The sequence below is a fragment of the Pyrus communis genome, chromosome 5 (assembly GCF_963583255.1).
Source record: "Pyrus communis chromosome 5, drPyrComm1.1, whole genome shotgun sequence".
Taxonomy (NCBI): Eukaryota; Viridiplantae; Streptophyta; class Magnoliopsida; order Rosales; family Rosaceae; genus Pyrus; species Pyrus communis.
The window spans coordinates 20,484,352-20,509,290 of NC_084807.1; the positions used below are offsets into that span (position 1 = coordinate 20,484,352).

Sequence of the window (24,939 nt, forward strand, 5' to 3'; positions counted from 1 at the left end):
TACATGCTTAACACAACGTATATTTTATGATCCGCTCGAATTTTGTTTCTGATCCGACACATCTCAGCCATAGCATCAGCGATGTCCAACCTTTCTCCATGCACGTCTGTAGAGCAGTCAATGCCATTTTCAAGGATTGAAATCAAGCTCTCTTCAAATTTGATGTGAATCGTTGTGCTGGCCTTAGTAAGACGTTGGTTTGCGCTCATCTCCCCTTCCTGTTTTTCGTGAAGAAGAACAAGATCCACAATCTCAACCACCTGCTCTAGTAGTGCTGCCTTGACATAGTTGTCAAGATTTAAAGTTCCTTGAAACACGTCACTGGTTGGCCTTTTTCCGGTTAACATTTCCAACAGGAGGATGCCGTAACGGTACTCGTCACCTTGTGTCCACACTTCATGTCCCATACCATACTCTGCATTTATACAAGTTTTTTTAACAGTGTAATTATCAGCTGAAGGCCCTACTAAAATATCACGAAAAAGAATTAGAAAGTGCTCACTTGGAGAATAACCGATTGTTCCTTTTATTCTGATGGAGCTTGATTGCTTACCAAAACCATCTTTAAGAGTTGTGGGAAGAAAACTCGCCAACCCAAAGTCACCTACATGTCCAATTAGATCGTCGTCGAGAAGAACATTGCTGGGTTTGACAGGTCACAATGAACTATTGGCACGTGACACTGATGATGGTTGATATGTCCAATGCCATTGCAACACCAATAGCAATGTTCACTCATTGAGAAAAAGTTAAGCTCCTTGCCCTCTCATTTGTCTCATTACTTGTCTGAGCTGGATGCAAACATTTCTCTAAGCTCCCATTCACCATGAACTCGTAAATTAAGGCCTTAAAATCAGAATCACGATGGTCGAATCCTGAGCATGCAGACAGTACCTTCACAAGGTTATGGTGTCTAATATTCAAGGCCTCACACTTAGCTTTGAAACTTTTGGAAGCTCCACGTCAAACAAGGTGCGTTGAGTACCTTGATGGCAATTGTCGTTTCACCTTGATCAAGTAATCTTTTATAAACTGATCCGTAACTTCCCAACCAATCAAGTTGGCAAAGGAGGATCCATCAGTAGCTTTAAGAAGACTTTGGTAAGACATCTTTGGGAAAAATTCAAAATCACAGGAAGGATGCTCCTTTTTTTTACTCTGGAAACTACAAAGGTAAAAATACGCAAATGGAAAAGCGAGTCTAGAAAGCGGGAATTTCCCCATTTAGTGAATTATTGTGCAATACCAAATTTTGCAGCTTACGCAGACGGCCAGTCTGGGGGATTTCATGGTGGAAGCTGTTGTTTAAGAGACTAAACACTCTGATGAAACTCAAATTTCCAACACGTGGTGATATGAGCGTCCAAGTTTCAAGGATTTTAGCTCCAGGTGATCCTCTCGTGGCGGTAACCACATGACACACCATGCCAGTGGCAAAAGTGGTGGATTCATTCCACGATCTCTCGACTCCAAGGGGATCATTATATATACTAGCCTTGAATTCAGGCACGGCCAGTTTATCTGTCTCGTTAATCTGGCGACAGCCGAACTAAGACATGAGTTGAGAACGGAATGCATGCAGAAATATGATAAAAAGTGAAGTGATGAAATGAACTTGTACATCCCCATGGTATCTGTTTTGCAGCTTTTGCTTGAAACTTTAATTTGGCCAAGTCTTGCAGCTTGAGGAGAATCCAATTTTGAGAGATTAAAGAAACATATGCCACTAGACAGACTTCTGAATGTGTCCTCAATATTCAAAGATTGCACTTTGCAAAAAGCACTTTCAAATCTCAAATCTTTTGAAACATAGAGCTGCGTGGGACTGGGACCCCTACACTTTGAGAAGGTTAAATGCTAAGCTCATTGAATCACCTCACTGTAAAACATTATCTTTATAACTAACTCGAACATCTTTTTTAGTATTTGGATACAAGGGTAAACTCTGAACTTCGGATCAAAAGTAAACGCTCTAAAAGAATACTCAAGGGCTTCATCTTTCAAAACAGTTCTTCTAATTTTACAAGGCTCATAAAGTGAATTTCACTTTTTGCAGATGTTCATCCTATTTTCTCCTAGAAATCAAGAGAGCAACTTGCATGGAACAGGTTCACCGCTACGTGGTGTCTAGGTCCTATAATGCAACGACAAGCGGACAAAAACTTATATATGGTTTTGTATTAGTGGGTTGGGACATCACAATGAACCCGTTCTATATAAGTCGTTCTCCTAAACTGGAGTTCTCTGAAGGTCTACATGATCCCTTAGCATGGTTTCCCAGTATTCATATATAGCTAAGCACATGCCGGGACCACCACACCTCTTCCTTTGCAGCAGATTTATCAGTGGGATTCTTGGGGTTTAAAAGAAAAAGGTTCTTACTTCTATAAAAAAAACGGGACAGGTGTCCTATAACTGTTTCTAAGTGCACTGACAAAGCGAACAGCTAGCTGTCCGTGAGAAGTCAAATATGTGTATTGTGTATTTGAAAACTACGAAAATTTTGCTATGTTTCGGTGTATGATTTGCACCAGATGAATGAAGTGTTGGATGTGCAACCAAGGATCCAATGGTCAAAGATCTAACGGCCAAATGGCCACACACATACACCGATGCATACTAGAAATCCATGAACATAGAAAGCTAAATAGGTGATGGTGGGTTAAAGCTGATTCTACTTTTGCATCATATATTCCAACACATGACTATTTCAAATGAGTTGACTAACTACAAAAACAGAATGGTTCATCCAAGATTCCCCAGAACAATGACAATTACGCAAATGTTAAAGTGGAAACTTGCCTACCCATGTAACTTGGGATCCCATTCCCAATGGAAGTTTTTCAAGTTTCACAAAAGTAGGCAAATGATGTCCTGGTTTAGTACTATAATTATTACTGAAGCTTGTTGAGCCTTGTGCATTTCAATTGAAGTAAGTTCTGGAATGAATCGTGTCTTCGTGATACAGTTAACTCTTTAAGCTACCATCTTGTGCTGTTATATTTAACAGTACAGATTTCGATCTTATGTTTATCGTAACACAATGGAATTTAAGAACAAAGCCACATCTCATGGAAATTCCACATTCTAAACTAAAGGCAACTGTTTAAGTAAATTCTGAACAATTTTGTACAATTTCTTACTACTACTAAGTAGAGAGATTATCACAAATAAAATCCAACTTGCATTCATTTCTTTCAAACAAATACCAGTTGATGACAACTTTTGAACATAGGACATTATAAGACACGAACACAGATTATGGATAGATTGCAGATAAAAATAAGTAGCAAAGCGTAACACACCGAAAGGATTATCAATTAAGCGTTCTTATCTTTTCCTCCTGGAGATGACTTGAACCAAGGTATCCACACTGAGGTTGTCTTCTGATACCGCCTGTATGCTTCTACTCGGTAATCTTGTTTCAGCATTCGGCGTTCGACAAGTATAGTCACATAAGCTAAACACATTGTATTGACCAGAGACCCAACAAAGGCCCATCCATGTCCCAAGTTCCATGCAAATATGACTAATCCCCACCACCACAATTGCTCTCCGAAGTAGTTGGGATGCCGCGAATAGTGCCACAACCCTTCGTCAAGATTCGGAACAACGGGCTTTCCAAGCTCTTTCAGCTTGTTGTTTCGGCTCACAAAGTCATGGAGCTGCGTGTCAGCTAAGTATGCTACAACAATGCCAGTAATGCAGACTATGACGGCAACAAAATCCCATATGTTCAGTGGCACATTAACTGAGTGGATTACATAGAATGGAAGGCATATCCCAATTATAAAAACCTACAAAGGTTAAAAACAACCATCAGAAAACCAAAAGCGACCATTTTTCACATTTTTCACCAGCTTGGAAGCTCATTGAGGCAATTCGACAAACACTTAGAGCACTACCTGTTGAGAGAGGTAAACGGCGAAGAAGGAAACCCACCACCAATGTTTGCCGTACTGTGAGCTCATATCTGTGAACCGCCAGTCCTCCCTGGCACCCCATTGCCAATTTTCCCGCCTAAAGTAGTTGTGGCTAAGCCTGAGGCTCCAAACCCAAGTCAGCGAAATTGCAATCGTCGACCGCCACCGGTTGTAATCAGCCAGAGGGTGAGATCCATAGTAGTGAACGAGCATTACAGGGATCACAGTCCAGTACAAATCGATCATCTGCACCAACCCAATTCATAAAAAAAATTCAAATTTGCAATTAAGACCCAAAAAGATCAGATTTTGAACGAAAAATCAACGTACCCAGTGGCTGGAAAGAGCTTGGCTGATGACCCAGAAGAGGACGTTGACGTTGAGGAAGAAGAAAACGTTGGCTAGGAGAAGAGGGTGGTGATAGCACCATGTCCAGAGAGGAGAGAGGAAGCTCTCATTAGTTTGGCTATGGTGGTTGCTGAGGAATATGAGGTAGAAGAGAATGGAGGGAAGGGGAGCGAGAAATGCTATCACTGCATTCTTCAAGTTGCCTCCAGCCATGGCCGCAGTAAATCCAATTACCAATGAAGGAATAGACAATAGAGGCCTAGTTTTATAGTCTAGTAATGGAAGTATTAGTTGCTATTTAGCACTGGCTGGCTAGCTTTTCTTTTTGTGTTATTTTTGAAAGAGAATAACGTGGATATGATTTTTCAATTAAAAATTCATGGCGATTAATTATTTAACTCATTACAAAGTATAGTTATGATGTTTTTTTTTTTTTTTCATCAATTTCATTAGAATTTCGTTAAAATAACTCATGTTGAGAGAATCATTGCTACAATTGGGTTAACGTTGAGAGATTATTACTCTAATTGAGTTAAAGTTGATGGATCATTTCTCTAATTGAGTTAAAGTTGAAGAAACAAATCTAAATTTTTTTTTCATTTGGTAATCTATATTTGCACCTTGATTTAGCCTCATGTGCCACGCACATGACTCATTTTAATGGAAGTTTTAACTAAGTTGACAAAACAATTATAGCTACGCGATTTGATGAATTAAAGAATTTATAGTCATGAATTTTTAGTTAAAAAATCATCGTTCTAATTGAGTTAAAATTAAAAAAATTATTGCTACAATTTTCTCAATTTCAAAAATCAAAGAGGGAAAAAAAAAAAGTATGCATGATTAATTCCTTGTCCTTCTGCTTGGTGAGTTGGTGGGGGTCAGTGAGAAGCCCCCTCCAAATAATAATCATTAGAACGCCGGTTATCATGTCAAATCCCACTCAATCAAAGGTCTTCTTTTGTAACTTTAGCCACCATTTTTTTAACCTTAATTTAGCAACTTTGTTGTGAAAGAGTTTAATACTGCGAGAGATGTGATTAATAATGTAAACAGTAAATGAGACATTTCGTACTACTTGCTAAATTCGAGAAGAAAAATACTTAGCAATATGCTAGAGTGATGGTTCATAACAGTTATCAGGTTCATAACAGTTATCAGCCAATTCATTTTTAAGAATCAGAAATATAGTTACTTGATTCCCCCAAGCAAAAGCTCGACCCTCCCTTTTCGAGACTCCTCGAGCAGTTTTTAAACCCCCTTTCGAGTGGTTAAAGTTCTAAAAGTAAGAAAAATTGGACTAAGAGTCTTTAGCATATCCAAAAGTTTTGAGAAATTGACTAAAATGATTAGAAATCAAATCTCAATTGTTGAATTAATCAAAATCAATGTCGACAATATATCAATCAAATATCAACGTTATATCAATTAAATATTGATGAGGTAACAATCAAATTTAGACGATTTACAAAAAATTGATCATTTTAACCATTGAGAAATGAAATGTACGTCTTGATTTCGGTCGAAGTGTGTTATGAAAATAGTCATAATTTTAAAATTTCCCACAAAATGACAAAAGAGAGAAGGGTAATAAGGACTAAAGATAGTTTGAAGACGGTTATTGACACTTGAACTTTTACCCTGCTTAAGTAATTAATCAAAGTAATATTAATCAATCATAAGAGGCGTGCAAACATGCACACAAAATATGTAATAATTATGAGAGATGGTTAAACGTGGTGTTTGCAATGATTTGCTTTGCAGCCTATAATTGTGGTGCAAGCAATCATAAACACTCACATGCCACCCCACATTGTATACAAACTTAAATCCCAGAAACCCTAATTGGTGTCCCCTACCCCCACCCCCCACTCTTCCTCCGAGATTATTTTTGCTAATCATCTTCAAGTGATGATGATGTTCACTACTCTATTTATTATCGTTGAATGAGTTCAAATTTCAAGATTTATGTAGATCATCTACACAAATCTCATAAATTAAACTATCTCATAAACAAAGTTGTGAGCTTTACTACCATTTAAGGATGCTGAGCTAAAAGGCACTTCTGTTTCTCTTCCCAATCTCTCCAAATTCTTCCATAATCTGCGCCGGATGAGAAATCAAAGCTAACATTTTGTACGGCTGCATGCATGCCAGCTACTACAATGTCAATGGATGATCATTTCATTTTGTATATGAACATATAAAAATCACAATTCATATGGTCCACAGGGGAGCTAAATATATATAGCTTTTACTTCTTTTTATAATGTCTCCTTAGCATGCAGAGCGTCGGATACAATACAATTATACAAAACACCCTTTTGCTTTTGGCATGCTCTTCTTCATTGAAAAAACTCAAATTGACCACAATGATTTTACTAGGTTACAAATCCAGGCATGCAATATAAACCAAGATGTTCGCTAATGCGATGTGACATTAATCGTACAACAAAATACAATATAACTTATATATATGAGATATTGCATTTTTAATATCATCGAGGTTTTTTATAATAAACTTCACACATAACAATATATGGTTAAGTATGAATAGTATCAATGATATTTATCATTAAATATTGACCTAATTGGTGGTCGATTGCCAAGACGTTTTGCACTTTTTTTTTTTTGTCAAAAAAGTTAATTTCATTGAAGGAAAAAACTACTACAATGTAAGGATAACTCAAAAAGAGTTTAAGATGGTAAACAAAAGCCGGATACCACAAAAGAAACTTACAATGAGATAGGAGATGAGTAGCCCATAGCAACATGCAATCAAAAAAACCTAGACTTGAAAAAGTAGAGCATCCACCTCCATCAAATAAGCTGCACAACTACCACAAAGTCGCTGTCGCCACCTTGAAGAGAGAACAAAGAACTAAAAGGATTAAAGAAAAATAAGGGTAGCAAGCCACTGTGCTAGAGCGCTCTTATAATCCTATCAAATAATGTAAATTGCACTTTAAATGCTACCGCACTCCGCTGGAGGAGGTTCTTGAAGGAGACACTCGTTTACTACCAAAAAAGTATTATTAGGTAGACTAAATTTATAAATTATGTAATGTATCACTAATAAAAAAAGCACGTTAATTATAATCCATCAATAATCACGCCATATAATTTACAAAACTTAGTTTAAATAGATGTGACAAGTGGTGCGGCTGTACAAACTTCCATCTCAGAGGCTCAGGCAGGTAAGAAATTGGCTCCCACAAATCTACCTCCGGTGCTAAATTATCATAACTACCAAGAAGAAACCATCCTCCACCACATAATTACCGAAAATAAAATTAGGTAGACCAAATTTTTAAACTAAATTTGTAAACCAAATAATATGTCATAGATAAGCACGTTAACCGACACTTAATTATAATTCAATCATCTACACCCATATCATTTGGTTTGTAAATTTGGTTTAAAAAATTTGATGTTCCTAACATTATCCTAATATTAAAGGTGGAACAGAATTAAAAATGAATTAATTATCAAATCAGCAAGTACGTGGCTTGAGTAATATTAGGAGCGGTTTAAGGCTTTACCCGCCCCTAATTAGTATTTTGTAGCTAATTTTCCACTAATTGAAGTTTTAGGGGCAAATCTAACTGCCACTAATGCTTTCTATCTTGGTAGTGGATGAACTGAGTAGCATGGGTAGATGGTTGAGAATTCGCGGTAAGGAACCATATTTGGAGAGGAACAAGGCATGAAAACTAGATATGAGACAAACTCAGAGCAAATTGAGACAAAGCTCAGAGAACACCGAGATACAAAACGCTCAGAACAATGGCATCCGAAAAGTAAGGCCATGAAAAGATTAGCAAAATGGAGGAGTTGGGAAGGAAAGGAGACAACATGACCATTTTCTACCACCGTCCTAAATAGGAGGAAGGGGCCGACGACTAAAATGAAAGATATTAGGATTATTTAAGCTGCAGGTGTTGTTAAGCGAGACTTTTTTCTGTTTTCCTTTTATTTATAAAGCACATGCAAAGACGTCTTGCGCTTAAGTTGAAACTTTACATGAAACTAAGACCTGGTTTGGTACTGAGGTGATTCTGAAAAAAGCTGCTATCAAAAAAAGTTGGGAGCTGTTTTTGTGTTTGGTAAACACTCAGCTTCAGCTTTTTTTCACAGTTTTGGATGAAAAAAAGCCAAAAACAAGAAGCTGCAAAACCTAGCTTTGAAAAACCGGCTTTTTTCACATCTGTTTTACATGAAAGTTTACCAAACACTCTAATACTGCTTTTTTTTTTTTCAAAAGCACTTTTACAAAAAAGTTTATCAAACACTCTGCTGCTTTATTTCACAGCTGCTTATTCTCACAACACAGCAGAAGCAGCTTTTTTTCAAAGCACAGCAATACCAAACCAGCCCTAAGCCTTGTGTCGACATGTATCACAACACACGCAAAAGGTACTTATTTGGACTCAGCTATCTTATCTCTACACTCAACTAAAAAATTTTCTCTACTAAACTTTCAAGCAAGTTTGCCCTTAAATAAATGAGAACAAGAAAATAAAAGAAAATAAACATTGGTGTTTTTACCTCTACACCCAATAACTCAAAAAAATGGCACACCACTGCATTCCTCCATTATTTCCCCAGAAACACACCCAAATGATAATAAAATATTCTCCCGAGTTCATAAACAAGTAAGCTAGCTAGAAACCCTAGCGGCCCTCATTTATAATTTTAGCGGAGAAAACTTCTTACAAATTTGTTGGACATAAAACAAATTCCTGCAATATGAGAAAAATGCTTCCATTTCAGTGTCTATGTAGAAGAGATAGCAACAAGGGTTTCTAGCAAGCTGACTTGTTAGTTTAATAATTTATGCAAGTAGCCAACTCCCAGATAATGGTTCAAACAAACAAACAAACATATCAGTTGAGAACCTACGCTGAAATAATAAATGAGGGCTAATAAGGGTTTCTAGCAAGCTAACTCGTTGATGAACTCGAGAGAATACTTTGTTGTTATTTGTGTTGGTTTTGTTGGAAATAATGGAGGAGTGCACTGGTGTGCCAGTTTTTGAGTTATTACGTGTAGAGATAAAAACACCAATGTTTATTTTCTTTTCTTTTCTTATCCTTATTTATTTAAGGGTAAACTTGGAAGTTTAGTAGATAAAATTTGTTAGTTGGATGTAGAGATAAGATAACTAGGTCTAATTATCCACAGAGACCCTAGCTAGCCTGTATCGTGATATTCTTTAACTTTGTGTTGACCTATATCACAATACACCTAAAAGGTTAATTTGCTACAAACTTAACTTAAATCACAAACGTACAATTCTCTCAAAGCATATTACGGAACTGATTATGGGAATTAGGGTTTAGGGTTAGTGTTTTACAAATTTGATCAGTTGCTTATACAATAAACTCAAAGAACGAAATTGACGAAAATATTGAGACAAAGCTTGTTAAGCATTGCTGGTTTGAGTATCTTACTTTATCCATGTTAACAACATTGTTTAAAATTACTAGTAAGTTATTATAGCTAACCACTTTATCACGCAGCAAGCTCTTTTACATCCTCCCAACAAATGAAATCCGGGAGCCCTCTTCAAAGGAGAAGAAAACAACATCAAAAGCATCAAAACCCCATAAACAATAGTGATCCAGTCCACAATTTAGATTAACTTAAAAGAAGAATATCAACATAAAAAATATTGGACAAAATGAAAAGGACAAATTCTATGGGTGCACACATTTTTTCTCCCCTACACTAGAGGTGTGCATAAGGAGAAAAGCGACGTATCAAAATCATTTCTCCATTTTATGTTCCTAATGTATGTGTTAAATAATTTGGACTTAGTCAAATTAGCTAAAACAGTGTGCTTCATCTACACCAAAGTCTAAATCTCCATCCCTACAAATTTCAGATAAAATATCGATGTATGAAACAAATAGTTTGGATTGGGGGACATTTTAACAACTGTTTGAAAAACCGGCCTAGGCACTAGGCGGAGGCCGGCCTTCTCAATTAGGACCTAGGTGTTCAGGAATCAGCGAAGCCTCTAGGCAGCCGCCTAAGCGGTCAAGGCGGCCGCCTAAGCGGTCAAGGTAACCTCAAGCGATCCTGTGTGGTTAAGCTATTTTATATTTTATATGAGAATTGTTATTAGCACTCCAAAAATCTCATTCTACACTCCAAACTTTCTATATTAGGAAAGAGAAATACACTTGTAAGGAGTATATAATGAGATTTTTGGAGTGCCAATAACATTTCCCTTTTATATATTTATTTATTTATTTATTCAAACTTTTATAGTATTATATCATTATTTTAATATTTTTCAAAAAGGATATTTTATTATTATAGTTATATTTATGGCCCGTGGGGCCCACAAATCACACTCTCCTCTTTCATCTCCTGCCACATGGCAGTTCCTCCCCCACTGTTTAGGGACCCTATCGAACTCTCCCATCTCTCTCTGCTCTTTCTCAGACTTCCTCTTTCTCTCTCTACTATCCTGTCCCTCAACTCTTTCACCTTCTCTCTCGCGCCGAGCACCCCACAACCATGACCACTGCACCACCACTCGCCACTCCCTCTAGTGAGCGTCACAACCCAAACTATAGATGAAAACCCGAGCCTTGGACTAATACTTTCTCTCTCTTCTCTCTGCACAGTGGCACCACTACTATTCAAAATTATCTCCGGTGATTTCTTGCTGTTCCCAGCGAAGGTGAGCCTCAAACCCCCCCCCCCTAATATTTCTTAAATCTTGTTTGGTGTATGATTAGGGTACATTTAAGATGTTTTGGCGACATTTTCATGCAGAAATGCCTCGGGGGAAACTTCCCTAGTTTTCGGTGGAGATCCAGCAGCTTTCGAGCACTTTTCCGGCCAATTCCGACCATGGTCGAGGAACTCAATGGTATTTTTCGATTCCTTGTTTATTGGGCTTCAAATTGATATATTGGATTACTAGTTTTAGTGGAGATTTATAGTTGTTTGGAGCTGTTGAAATTTTCTAACCAAAAGCCCAGATCTAGCTTTCTCTTTCGTTGGGTTCGGCGAGTGCTATGCGGCCCATGAGTCCAACGTGTCAACCCGACCTGAGAAAAAGAAAGGCATAAGCCCAAACCTTTTGGCCATTGTTCCAGCCTGGCCCAGTTCCGAAATAGGCTAGGAATATTCCTTAAGTTGACTTTTTTCAAAAAAATTTCAAAAACGCTTCAAGGCTAATTTCAGCACCCCGAGTTCGTTTTTGACATCTATTTAGTGAAATTCCAAAGTTTTAACGTAGTTGACCGACTCAGCGTCTTGATTGACTTTTAAGGTCGACTGTTGACTTTTTACAAAATTTGCCCAGGACCCTTCTTAGCGTAATTCGACGCTTTGATTCCAAATCCGCACTCTATTTTGCCAAATTTAGTCAGTTTAGTTGATTTTTACTAACGGGCCTCAAAATATTATGCTTATGTGCGATTACTATCGGAGAATCCGGTCTTCCTAGTTCGAACGGATGTGACATCGCAAGTACATGTGACTAGGTTGTAGATATCGAAATTTCGGTGAAATAAATGTTGACCAATGATTAAAATTTCAACGTTCACATATCACATAAATTTTACACGTATCATGTAACTTAACAAAAAATCGAACAAAATCAGAAAAGTCATCAAATAGGACATGTGTCAACACCTGGTAGAAATGATTTATTTCATCTGAATATTATATTCAAAATTAGGCCTTGAAAAAGTCTATAAATAGAAGTAAATTTCATTCATTTCACTTCACCAATTCACATCACACCAAAACCTTGAAGCTTTGAAACTCTAAAGCTCTCAAGCAAATCTCGAAGGATCAAGAAAGCCCTCTCCGTTCTTCGTTAAATCCTCTTTCAAGATCAAGCCCCGACGGCCCTTGAAGAAACTTCCCTCAACCTGAGATTAAGCCCTGACGACCCTTGAAGAAAGTGTTCATCGTTCATCATCCGTTCATCCTAAGATCAAGCCCCAACGGCCCTTTAGATCAACAACATCAACAAATCCACATACCCATTCTTCAAGATCAAGCCCAAAAGCCCTTGAAGATCCGTTCATCAACTGTTCATCTAGATCAAGCCCCGAAGGCCCTTGAAGATCCGTTCATTCTAAAATCAAGCCCCAACGACCCTTTAGATCAACAACATCAACAAATCTGCACAACTGTTCATCCCTAGACCAAGCCCTGACGGCCTTTTGGATCAACAGCCCATCGACAGATCTACATTTATGAAGATAGAATCAAAGGATCAAATTGTAAAAGAGATTGTAACCCCAAAATCGATACAAAATATTATTTTGTACATGTGTTCTTGTTTTAGGAAAATTTGTGTTTACATAGGTCTTTTCTTTCATGTAGAGTGTGTGTGTGTGTGTGTGTGTGTGTGTGTGTGTGTGTGTGTGTGTGTGTGTGTGTGTGTGTGTGTGTGTGTGTGTGTGTATGTGTGTGTATTTGTTAGTTTCCATTTATATATTTCATAAAGAATTTGCTATGATACGCCTAGATTAGCTTGACGTTTATAAGAATTATCGCATTGATAGAAATTATGAAATTATGCTACGTCCTAGGGATGCACATATATGCGTATTATTATTAATGCCTTAATTATATTCATGGCTATGAATAGTATTATGGTGACGTGAATTAACAATTTACCACTGTATGATTTTATTTACTCTATCTGCTCATCGTGTGCTACACTGGTGTTAGTACTTGCCGGGCCAGGGCCAGTCTTTCACGTGTATGTTCACATCGCACCGTATGCTCACTTTGGATCTATTGTAAGTGCCAATCCTATCCTAGATTGCTATAGGCAATTAGGATTCGTGTGTGATGTGCATAGCGCCAGTCTTCACGTGATTGTAGTAATATAGCGTAAATCATTATTACACCCAGTCATGTTCATGTCAGAATACCTCTGCATGAACTTGTGTGTCAACATGTGTCGATGAGCACTCGATGTGCTATGTTTATTTCTGCGAGATATTGTGATTACTAAAAGTTATATGCTTATTTACAAATTATGATGTATTGAATTTTTTAGATAGTGTAGGCTACGGTAAGTATTTTCATACTATACGTAGTATGTATATTTTGGAAACTATACTTATTTTACGGTGAGGAGTTATTATGTTTTCAGAAAGGTTTTTACAAAGCTTTATTTTTAGGCCCACTCACCCTTGTTTTTCACCCGTCCAGGTTTTAGTGGCAGATTTTGTGTCGACGAGGATTGCTGGCATAAAGTAGATATTAAAGACTACTTCTGATGATATAATTCTCAATCTACTCTACTACTTTACTTATACTCTGACATCACGTATGGAATGAGTTCATTCCCGCTCACTAGCGCACTCTTACATTTAGACACTTTTAGGTTTAAATTCACTCACTTTTTCCACATCACTACATTTTATGGCTTCGTCACCCTTCCGGTGACGACCAGCACAGCTCAATTCAGAGTCCAAGTGGACATTCCGGGTTGGGGTTTGTCATATATATATTTATATGATAAATTTATTTAAAATTTAAAAAAAAAAAAAAAAACCCTGGGCTCCTGTCGGCGCTTGACTAGTGCCTAACGTTTTTTAGAACCTTGATTTTAACAAACTTTCTTGAGAAATACTAAGAAGACTCTCAAAAGTAAGACTCTTCGTGGATTCTCTGCCACCTCATATTTTTTGCACAATATTCTATAATGTTAGCACGATAATTAACGTTAAATTGTGAGGTGATAGCAGTGGCGAAGCCAGAAATCAATCTTAGGAGGGGCCTTTAAGCCATATTAAAGAAATTAGACAAAATATAGCAACATAATTAATTGGAGAAAAAATAAGTTTTTTATTTTTTATTTTTTTTTACATGGAAAATGTTAATCAAACAAATGTGATGGATCTTTAAAATTTGTTTGAAAAATTGGTATTAAGAAGATTATATTATAAAAAATAATTTCTTTATGAGTTTTGATAAAAAAGGATTAGGTTTGAACAAAAATTTAAGGTCAAGAATCAAAACTATTTCTATGAGATTTTTCTTTCAACATAATTGGATATTCTTCTAAATTGTATAGACCTTGTTTTATATGAACTGACCATAAAAAGAAAATAAATTTTTTTATGGTAAAACAGAAGCTTAGTTATAAGGTTGGATTTAAAACAAAAAAAAAAAACAAAATGTTGTATATTGGTTTTAAGAAACAAAAGGTTCTAGGTTACGTTTAAAAAAAACCAAAAGTTAATAGGTCCGGTGAGTTTCAAACCCTAAACCCCTCTACGATTGTCAAACTTATACAACCAATAGACCCAATGCTTTATATGGTTAAAACCAGTAGACAACATGTATATATTGTGAAATTTTAGGATAGGCCTGACCCTACCCTATTCTTCATGTGGCTTCATCATTGGGTGACAGAGAGTCTCACTTTGAGAGAGTCTCCTTAGTATTTCTCAACTTTCTTATGGCCCACTTCATAATGTATTTCAATGATTGAATCATTTATCTTTTAGAGCATTTCCACTGGGGAACTGATAGGTTGGCACCCAGCCAAAACAATGGCCCGGCAACCAGGCTTTCCACCTCAGCCTAATAGATAGGCTGGCACCCAACCGAAGTTGGTCTCCAGGCTAGCTCAAAATTGATAGAGGCATAGATTGCCTCGATTGACGTCATCTCACGCTTACACCCTCAACCTCCGCTGAAGCCAATCATGTCGTCCCTCTCCCCAACTTCCCTATCCAAATCCCGAATCCTGGCTCTGGAATCGTCTTGGGTTTTCTCCAGCTCCAGAATCCTGGCATGGAGGTGGCCAATTTCTTGATGGGCGGTGTTGATCTGGTGTAGCAGCCATTTCTCCTCGGCTTGCCAAGCGTTGCGGTGACTGGTGAAGATCTCGATGACCCTGGTGTTGGCTTTAGAGTCCTCTTTCCAGCGGGAACTCATGAGCTTGACTTGCTCTTCCGCCTGCCACAGCCGAGAAGAAAGCTCGCCCACTTGGGTTTGGAGCTACTGGAAGTTGTCAAGAGCTAAAGCCAGGAAAATGCCCAAGCTCAGGCCAAGGTAGGAGCACAATAACTTCTTTTGGCTGCTGTTGTTGTAGTTTGTGCTCATTTTCAGCCATGACTGACTAGAGAGACATCGAGAGAGAGAGCTTTTGGGATTGTGTTGGATTGGTAAGTGAGTCGCTTTTGGGGTGTCCGTGCATGTTTGTGAGAGGAAAAATAATAATATTTTAATAAAATTGACTAGGCAATTTTTTGTTAGGGGTGGAAATGCATTTGGTCTATTACTGTTCATTAAGGTCTATCACTATTCATTGAGTGGATAAATATGTTGAGTGCTGACGCATTTATGTTAGGGGTGGAAGTGCTCTTAGGTATTTCCTCAAATGACATCTTTACCAAAAGTCACTCTAATCCGCAACCATATGACCATTGAATTAATTAATAGAATTTTAATATTTTTTTATAGAACTGTATTCGTTAATTTGTTTCACTACATAATGTCTTATTTATTTTTAATTTGTCTAATTTTTTACAATGTATGATTAAATGCTGGATTGAAATATAAATAGTTAGGATTAAGTTTCTAAATATGAACTATAAATAAGTGTGCCAAAAAAATGTGTGTCCTCTAATTCTTAAGAAGAAATGTTAATGATAATACTGTTGTTTACGTGGCAATTTGAGCAAAGGAGCACCAAAGTGATGTCGTTTTAGTCTTCCCGTCTCCAATTGGGATATCCAGTAATCGAATTCGGCCTCGAGCTCTCGTTTTCTTGGCAATTTGGGTTTTATTTGCTGGAAGGCGAATCGCTGAAGGCTCAAGGGCTAAAGCTGATTTGATTACAAAACACTGAGAATTTGAGAGAATCGAGCTTCGGATTACTTCGACGATGTCCGGTCGAATGCTGAAGAAAGTTTTGAGGGAACAAGAAGAAGAACACGGACACGTAATAGAATCCGAATCAGAAGGAGAAGAAGAAAGCCAGCAGCTCAACGGAAAAGCTAAATTCAATCCCTTTGATCTCCTCAACGACGACGGGGACAACGACGACGACCACGAGGTTCACTTTTTTTAATTAAATTTTAAATTTTTGCTTTTTTTTAGTGGATTTAAGAATTTGAACGAAGTGAAATGGTGAAATTTTGTTGATTTTTGCGTTCAATGTTCTGAGTGATCATCGAGCTATGATGGGTTTGTGTTGGATTCTGTAAAAGGGTTACACTTTAAAGAAAAACACTTCAAGCTCGAAACTTTGGAAAAAAAACCCCAATTGGATTGGTAATGGGAGGTTAAGAATCAATTAGAGCATGACAAGTGGATAGACGAGAGGATTTTTTTCTCGATTGAGCTCGTGAAGTGTTTTTGTATAAAACTTGTAGTTGTGGGGTGTATTGACTAATTTTCTAATTTTTTATGGGGTTTTGGGTGGTTGCAGGGGGATGAACCTGAAACTGTTGATGAACACTTGGTTGTTGTGCCTGAGCTGAAAACGAAGGTTGGTGTAGCGTCAACCAACAATCAGAAATCAAAGAAGAAGAAAAAGAAGAAAAGCAAAGAGGCTTCTTATTCTTCTTCGGGTGCTTCCAATGTAGAAAAACCCCTGGATGTGATTCTTGAGTCGATCTCTTTGGATGGCCCCGAAAAAGCAGCCAGCGGAAAAGGTTGTGAGAATTTGGCTAAGCCATGTGCGCCCTCTGCGTTACAAGTGGATCCCAAGTACTTAAATGCTGAAAATGAGCTGCGGAGAATCTTTGGCTCTAAGGTGGTGAAGTCCTTTGAGAAACATGAGCGAAGTGGTGGCAGTTCTAGAATGGTGCGTTGTGGAAGACGTGCTGCTCATATTCCTAGAAAAACTATACTTGTCACTGCATCAGAGCATTGGCATCGCTGGGATGGTTCTTTGTCCATGGAATTTCTTGGAGTGATTGATGGATACCACCACTTTCGGTAAGATTATTCTCTTTGCTTGGTGTTGTATTTTAAAATGAGTACAAAAACTGTTAGTGCTATCAATTTTTTTCTGCACATAGAAGAAAGTTGGTTCTACTGATGGGCTTGAGCTCAATGTAGAGAGTTGTTAACCGTTGTCAAGAAAGTAGTTCTCAAATATGTAATAATTAGTACTTTAGCAGAACTCTAATTAACGGGTGTTGTAGACAACTGCAGTTGATGCCAGTATGAATTGAATTGTAATGTGGTTGAATTGTGTTTGCAAATTGTATTCATGGGGATATTGTTGTGTAAGTTGATGGAACATTAAGATGTGCAAATATGTGTAGTCCCAACACAAACTTTTTTTAACATAAATTTCTTATGTGACTGAAAGTTTGAAACTATATCAGTTACGTTTGGTAACACTTGAATGTCTACCTTGTACTGGACAAACTAGTTGATGATTGCGTGAAATTATAAAGAAGCACACTCGTTACTAAAATGTCTTTAGTACCATATAGTCATAAATTTGTCATCCGTCATCCAGCTATGTTTTATGGCTGGCATCCTGCTCTTTAAGCAATTATGGCTGTCCTTTTGAGTCAAATATTCAACACTCTTGTTTCCTTTTATTTTTTCAAATTTTAGTTTCTCCTATTTTTACATTGTTTATGCTCACAGCTTAGAGTTTCAGACTAGGATTTATGATATTTGTCCTGCGTCCTTTTGGTTTGGTTTTGGCTCATGCATTGTAATCTGGATTTTGATCTTATGTGCAGATATGTACATTCCTCATCCTACCTTCAAGCTCAGAGGGCATTTGAAGCTGCCAAAGCTACACATGACATCAATGGAATTGCAAGTATTTTGTTATACAGTCCTTATCATTTGGATTCGCTTATAACCATGGCAGAGTACTATAAGTTTTCGGGTGAACATCAAATATCAGCAGAACTTATCTCGAAGTGCTTATATGCTTTGGAATGTGCATGGAATCCAATGTTCACCCCCTTGCAGGGCAATTGCCAACTAAAATACAGCCATGAAACAAACAAGCCTCTGTTCACTGTACTTTTTACTCACATGAGAAATATGGATAGGCGTGGTTGCCATCGATCGGCTTTAGAAGTTTGCAAGTTGTTACTTTCACTAGATTCTGATGATCCAATGGGGGCCATGTTCTGCATTGACTATTTTTCATTGAGGGCGGAGGAGTATGCATGGCTAGAACGGTTCTCTGAAGAATATAAAAGTGATAACTCCTTGTGGTTGTTTCCAAATTTTTCATATTCCCTTGCCATTTGCCGTTTGTATCTTGAGAAGGAGGAATCTTCAAAAGGTGCACCGGAAAATGCTAAGTCTACTTCCGCTGATCTTATGAAGCAGGCATTGATGCTTCACCCCTCTGTTCTAAAGAAATTAGTGGAAAAGGTGCCTTTGAAGGACAAGGTGTGGGCACAAATACTTAAAAATCCATATTTTCAAGCAGATCAAGTAGGAATCCCATCCTTGGATCACCTAATAAACATATATGTCGAGAGGAATTTTCTTCTATGGAGGCTTCCAGATCTGCAAGATTTGCTGAGGGATGCTGCACAGCTTGTGATCGAGACACTAAGACATGATAGTAGCGAGAAGAACGATTGGGCATGCGTGAGAAAAGAGGCATTCTCATCCGAGAAAAACGAGTAAGCATGCAGTTAGAATTTTGCATTTCGGCAACACTTCCTAGTGTTTTGTTTATCACTATTGCGTAAATTCGTGAAGCTATAACTGCGGATGTTAAGCCTGAAGTTGGTAAATGACTGACTGCTTTACTTGTTTGCTATAGGTACGCCCACTTGTTAGTTTCAGATTTCTCTTTGTCAGTGCCAACTGCCCCACCGGAAGTTTTGCAACAATTTTTGGGTGATCCAAGGGAGGGCGGTCATGCTCCCGGTAACGTTGCAAATGTGGGCAATCCAGTGGAGGGCGGCCATGCTCCACGCGATGTTGCAAATCGAAATGCAATCGCAGTCTTGTTGGAGTCATTTCTACCATGGGCTCATTATGGAGATAGAAACGGAGGCGGTGAGGAGGAAAATCAACAAAATGGACAGGGTCCAGGCAATGGATAGTTTCGAATTCGAATGGAAGAAAACGATGTAGGAACTTTCGGGAAAGAAAACTGTTGTTGAATGACACAATCGTGTTCCGTTGCTGGCGACTTCTGAAAGTTTTGCGGATTTTTTGTTAAAGTACTATATTTTTATGTTTTTTTTGTCTGCCTAACAGGACCAATTGAACCTTCCATTGAATCTAAATACCATTTGCACTTCCATTTCTATGTCATCACTTTTCTCGTGAAAAACAGCTGAAATTGTGTATCTTATGGAGCTATGATAAAATTTTAAATGCTCTCTTGTCGCATAATATGACATCACAAGGTGTTATAGATCTAGACTCTTTATTGGGTTAGCTTCTTTCAGAATGTGCGGTTCGAATCACTATCTAATAATATAAACATCTTTGTGTGTTTTAGATAAGTATGACGGAAAAGTGTTCTGAATTTTATACAAGTGAGCGTAATCACATTGATTAAAGCTGATATGCTATATCTATATACTCAAGTTTGAATCCTCGACCTAAAACAAAACGGTACTAGGAGGCTGGAGAGAAGCCCACTGGACATTGCAAATTTGCAAAGCTCCATAAAAAGGCTTAGAAAGCACACAATCATATGCATGAGCAAATTTCATTGCCACTCCCTCCAATTTTCCATTTTAGGGCCTTTGGGGTTGGGAAGCCATCCATCCACCCATTCATCATTGAATCCCATGTGGCATGTTACCTATCTCCTCTCTCGTTTCTTCTTCCATCCCCATACCTCCCTCTCCTCTCCTCCATCCAAAAACTAATATTGCTCCACTCTCTTCTCTCTCTCCTCCCCATTACCCAATTCCACAATAATCCAATTTCTCTCTGCTTTCTAGGGTTTTGAAATTGGAACCAAAGCTAAAGCTGATCACCTTCCTCTGAATACACACATACCCAGATTTCAACAATCAGGAATCCAATCCAGTCCAGTCCAATCCAATCCCACCTCACTTTTTCTTTTTACAGAGGAGAATATCAGAGAAAGGGGGACAAAGGAACTCTCTTCCCATCCAAGTGATGGTATTTGCTCTCCTCCCTAGGCTTTTCCTGTAGAGAGAGAAAATGGGTTTCTAGAGAGAGAGAGAGCTCAACATGTAGAGAGGAATTGTGGGAGAAAAGATAATGTTGGCAATGGAGAAAGATTTTGATGCTAAGTTGAAGATTCAGGGGAATTCTTCGAATGGCGCCAACAGCAATGTTCCGAGATCCAAGAGCTTCGCTTTCAGGGCTCCCCAGGAGCATTTCACCATTCAAGACTTTGAATTGGGCAAGATCTATGGCGTTGGTTCCTACTCCAAGGTCCCATTTTTCATCCAGTTTTTGGGAATTTTATTGATTAATTTGTTGTTTTAATTCTATTAAAATGCTCGTTTTTCATCTGGGTTTTTCTTTCAGATTGGGGATTGTCATGAATTGGATGCCTAGTCGTGTTATTGAATGATGTAATTCATTTGTAAACTAATGGGTTGCATATGCTGTAAATTTATTGAAAAAAATTATAATTGCTTATGGGTTGTAAAAAATATCAATTGTTGCAAAAGAACTCACCCTGTAAGGCATATGGTTTGATGGAAGTCCTCATTTTCGCCAAATTTTTGCTACTTAGTGTGAACTGGCCGATAAAGGGATTAACTTTTACAATGTAATGGACGGGCAAAAAGAAGTGTCATATGGGTCGATCAGTTGTAAGTTGGGATGCTTGTGTATGGTGTGTTCCTGTTCTTTACTCTCGGTAATGGTGGAGCTTCAAACCTGCAATTGGTTGGTGTGAGGTTGTGAGCTTATAGTAAATTTAAGGACATAGGATTTTTAGCTAGTTAATATGTTATGAACTGGAAGAAGAAGTTTTGAGATTACAAGGAGAGTTGGGAAACGAAGATTTTGGGCTCTCTATGGGGTTCAGTTCCAACAGAAATTAGAGATAGTTCTCTGCCCACTATTCTTATAAATGTTTTTTTGATATCGTATACATATGGTTTCTGAACTATTTGTAATGCTTAAACTTTGCTGGGTTCTTGTCTCTTATTACCAATAATTTCAGGTTGTGAGGGCTAAGAAGAAGGACACGGGAACTGTCTATGCATTAAAGATCATGGACAAAAAATTCATCACCAAAGAAAATAAAACAGCTTATGTGAAGTTGGAACGTATTGTCCTTGATCAGCTGGATCATCCAGGAATTGTGCGGCTATTTTTTACATTTCAAGATTCCTTTTCATTGTGTAGGTATTCTGGTTGTAACCTCCCCATGTCTTCTGTACTTGTTTCAGATTCACTTATTCTTTCAGGTTCAGTGTTTTTGTATTCTCTGTTGTTTATTGGTTGTTTCCAATTCCGGATCTTATTGACACTGGTCTTCCTACTTTTGTACGAAGACATGGCGCTTGAGTCCTGTGAAGGTGGAGAACTTTTTGATCAAATAACTAGGGTAAGCTTTAAGCTTATAACATGTGTTCTTCATGTCATTCTGAAATTACCTCTGCATTTACTTTTTCATTGAGAATAATTCATTTGATGTTGTAACTAATATATTTTATTCTTGAATTGTGTGCAGAAGGGTCGCCTCTCTGAGGATGAAGCTTGCTTCTATGCAGCAGAAGTTGTAGACGCCCTTGAGTACATACACAGTATGGGATTGATTCATAGAGATATAAAGGTATTCCCTTAAGACTATATTTGTTCAATTTAACGTCGTATGAAATGCTGATATATTTTTAAATGGCAGCCAGAGAACTTGCTACTTACATCAGAGGGTAATATCAAGATTGCTGATTTTGGGAGTGTAAAGCCCATGCAAGATAGCCGAATTACGGTTCTTCCGAATGCAGCATCAGGTATCTTATAATTGTAGTCATGGTGAAGTCTCTATGGCTCTGTGCTTAAAATTTGAATAATATGATGAGATTGTTCTCTGGATGCCTCGTGTAGATGATAAGGCATGCACATTTGTGGGGACAGCTGCCTATGTTCCTCCCGAAGTCCTGAATTCTTCTCCTGCAACTTTTGGGTAAGTGACATATGTTTAGTCACTGGGGGTTGTACTATATTTCAAATGAATTCTTAAGCTTACCCTAAAACTTGTATACTTTTTACTACTTTTGACAAGTATTCTGTCTTTTTTTTTTTCCTGTTTATTTTTTCTGTTCTTAATAGTATATGATCTATGTAGTATAACACTGTTTTTGCTCGTTTGAACATATCAAAACAGAAATGACCTCTGGGCACTTGGCTGCACCTTGTACCAAATGCTTTCAGGAACTTCTCCTTTCAAAGATGCAAGCGAGTGGCTTATTTTCCAAAGAATTATAGCAAGAGATATTAGGTTTCCAAATTATTTTTCGGAGGAAGCTAAAGACCTTATTAACCGGTTATTGGTAAGCTACCCACTTATTCTTGTTGCAACCTAGCTTTTATTAGTGATTGTGCTATTGGTAACTAGCACTCCCTTAGGATGAGGCAAATAACATCCATATTTTTAGTTTCTTATTGAAATTCTTTCCCTTAAGAATGCCATGGAGTTATTTACCACTTGCGTTTTTTGAGAAAGTGTAGTTCCTTTTTAATATTGATCAACTAGTGTTGTGCAACTGTTGCAGGATTTAGATCCCAGCAGGAGACCAGGTGCTGGGCCAGACGGTTATGCTGCACTGAAGATGCATCCATTTTTTAAGGGAGTTGACTGGAAAAATGTACGAGGACAAACTCCTCCAAAACTTGCATTAGAGACAGGGGTATGGCTTTCAATTTTTTGTTGGAGTATTTATTTATGGAAATCAACTGTTGCTTATATTATTCCTTTTTTTACATGAGCATTTTTAGATTGTTAAACATTGGTTTTTATGCTTTTGGTGTTCAGTCAGTTGAGGGTGATAGCCGTGATAACTCATGGAACCCCACACACATTGGAGATGGTGCAGCAAAACAAAATGAGGGTAACAGTGGTGCCACATCTTCTTCCGAAGGATCTGGTCATGTAACTAGGCTCGCTTCAATTGATTCCTTTGATTCAAAATGGTATTCTCTACACCCTTGCTTCATGTTTATCATCACTTATTTTTACTTTAAGAACTAGATATTTTTGCTTACAAAGTTTGTGGTGAACTTCTGTGTAATAAGTATAATTTTATTCTTGAAAAGTGTCTCAGATCCAAATATATGCTTAAATGAGATAATTTCACTTGATTGGAGGCTAATTGTTTTGTTCTATTTTCTTTAGCATTTTTAATTACGTCCCTTATCCCGGAAGTACTTCCCCAAACCCCTGCAGAGAGTTTATGATATTGCATTTGCTGCTTCTGTTATGAATTCCACATCGATGTTTTAATCTGTGTTTTACCATGCTAACAGGCAACAATTCCTTGAGCCCGGGGAGTCCGTTCTTATGATCTCAATGGTGAAGAAAATTCAAAAGCTGACAAGCAAGAAGGTGCAGCTTATCCTCACCAACAAGCCGAAACTGATATATGTGGATCCTGCAAAGCTAATAGTGAAGGGAAATATAATTTGGTCCGACAACTCTAATGACTTGAGCATCCAAGTTGCTAGTCCATCACAGTTCAAGATTTGTACGGTATGCCCTTACTACTCTTTCATATCTCAGTCGCATATTATCGTCAGTCAGTTTTCCCTTAATATTTTGCGGCATGGCTTTATTACTGAGTGCTTTCCAATGTATTTACGATAATATGACATTGAATTCTTTAGTGCCGTGAAATGCGATGCTGTAGCGTTGAGTTGATGAAATTGCTTCTCAAGTTTTAAGTAGTTGCATTATCCTTATTTTTCCTTTTCTGATTTCAAGTTATGTAAAATTTTCAGCCGAAAAAGGTACTACAATTTGAGGATGCCAAACAAAGAGCTTGGCAGTGGAAGAAGGCAATTGAGGGGCTTCAAAATAGGTGAAATCCGTGCGTGGTTTTCAGAGTTTTTTTTTTTGGATATCATCATAGTGTGGAGGAACAAAGATGTGCCCTGGGTAATTATTATTTAATGAAAGAGGTCGGCGTCTGCGGATTCATCTTTTTCAAGGTGCAAAGCTCCCGTCCCATGCCTAGAACTAAGCATGCGATAAGGGTTTTTCGCCCGTTTCATGCTCTGTGTGGCATAATTTTGTACTCTCTGAGGTCCTAAGTTGTAGGGTCTGTAAAGGGGTTGGGATCATTACTTGCATATTGTATTTAAAATTACAATCCAGTTAATGAAATTTTAAATATCTTTGCATTGAAAGATATGATGTCTCTCTAAAGAAACCAAATGAGATGTGAAGTTGTTGCATTTTGTTCATAACTTTGAGATGGATGCTGTTGCAATTAAGTGTTGGAAACATCTGCGCCCCATAAGAGCAGTTCCACCGTGGGCAATAGCCCGATGGATTGGCTCTCAAATAGGGCTAGAAAGCCTGAGCAACTTGGTCCAGCGTGTATTGGCGATGGAGCCCGAGCGGGCTCGAGGGAGAGGCTTGGCAGGAGTTGCCAACCCGAGAGCCTGAAGGGCATGTGACGCAAGGCTGACGTTTAGACGATGTCAGCCACGTTGTGGACGGGCCTGGGCAGAGTCGAAGAGCGGCAACACCCTGATGCAGTGGTGGACTGGTCTGGACAAC

At 38.0% G+C, this 24,939-nt stretch overlaps 3 protein-coding genes across 3 annotated transcripts; 2 read left to right on the plus strand and 1 right to left on the minus strand.

Moving 5' to 3' along the window:
* Positions 1 to 3,171: 3,171 nt before the first annotated feature.
* On the minus strand, positions 3,172 to 4,550 carry LOC137735395 (uncharacterized protein C594.04c). The gene is made up of 3 exons (XM_068474820.1): positions 4,254 to 4,550; positions 3,906 to 4,169; positions 3,172 to 3,797 (listed from the first exon to the last, which is right to left on the minus strand). The coding sequence occupies exons 1-3, from the start codon at positions 4,482 to 4,484 to the stop codon at positions 3,321 to 3,323; spliced, it is 972 nt and encodes a 323-aa protein (XP_068330921.1). The 5' UTR covers positions 4,485 to 4,550; the 3' UTR covers positions 3,172 to 3,320.
* Positions 4,551 to 16,005: 11,455 nt separating this feature from the next.
* Positions 16,006 to 19,532, plus strand: LOC137734131 (uncharacterized). The gene is made up of 4 exons (XM_068473425.1): positions 16,006 to 16,329; positions 16,705 to 17,216; positions 17,981 to 18,889; positions 19,033 to 19,532. Exons 1-4 carry the CDS (start codon positions 16,159 to 16,161, stop codon positions 19,316 to 19,318), a joined length of 1,878 nt encoding a protein of 625 aa, XP_068329526.1. The 5' UTR covers positions 16,006 to 16,158; the 3' UTR covers positions 19,319 to 19,532.
* A 409-nt stretch (positions 19,533 to 19,941) lies between these two features.
* Positions 19,942 to 24,563, plus strand: LOC137733991 (3-phosphoinositide-dependent protein kinase 1-like). The gene is made up of 11 exons (XM_068473216.1): positions 19,942 to 20,636; positions 21,379 to 21,559; positions 21,713 to 21,765; positions 21,892 to 21,993; positions 22,063 to 22,171; positions 22,266 to 22,344; positions 22,546 to 22,711; positions 22,934 to 23,068; positions 23,194 to 23,351; positions 23,685 to 23,907; positions 24,156 to 24,563. The coding sequence occupies exons 1-11, from the start codon at positions 20,460 to 20,462 to the stop codon at positions 24,237 to 24,239; spliced, it is 1,467 nt and encodes a 488-aa protein (XP_068329317.1). The 5' UTR covers positions 19,942 to 20,459; the 3' UTR covers positions 24,240 to 24,563.
* The last annotated feature ends 376 nt before the right edge of the window (positions 24,564 to 24,939 follow it).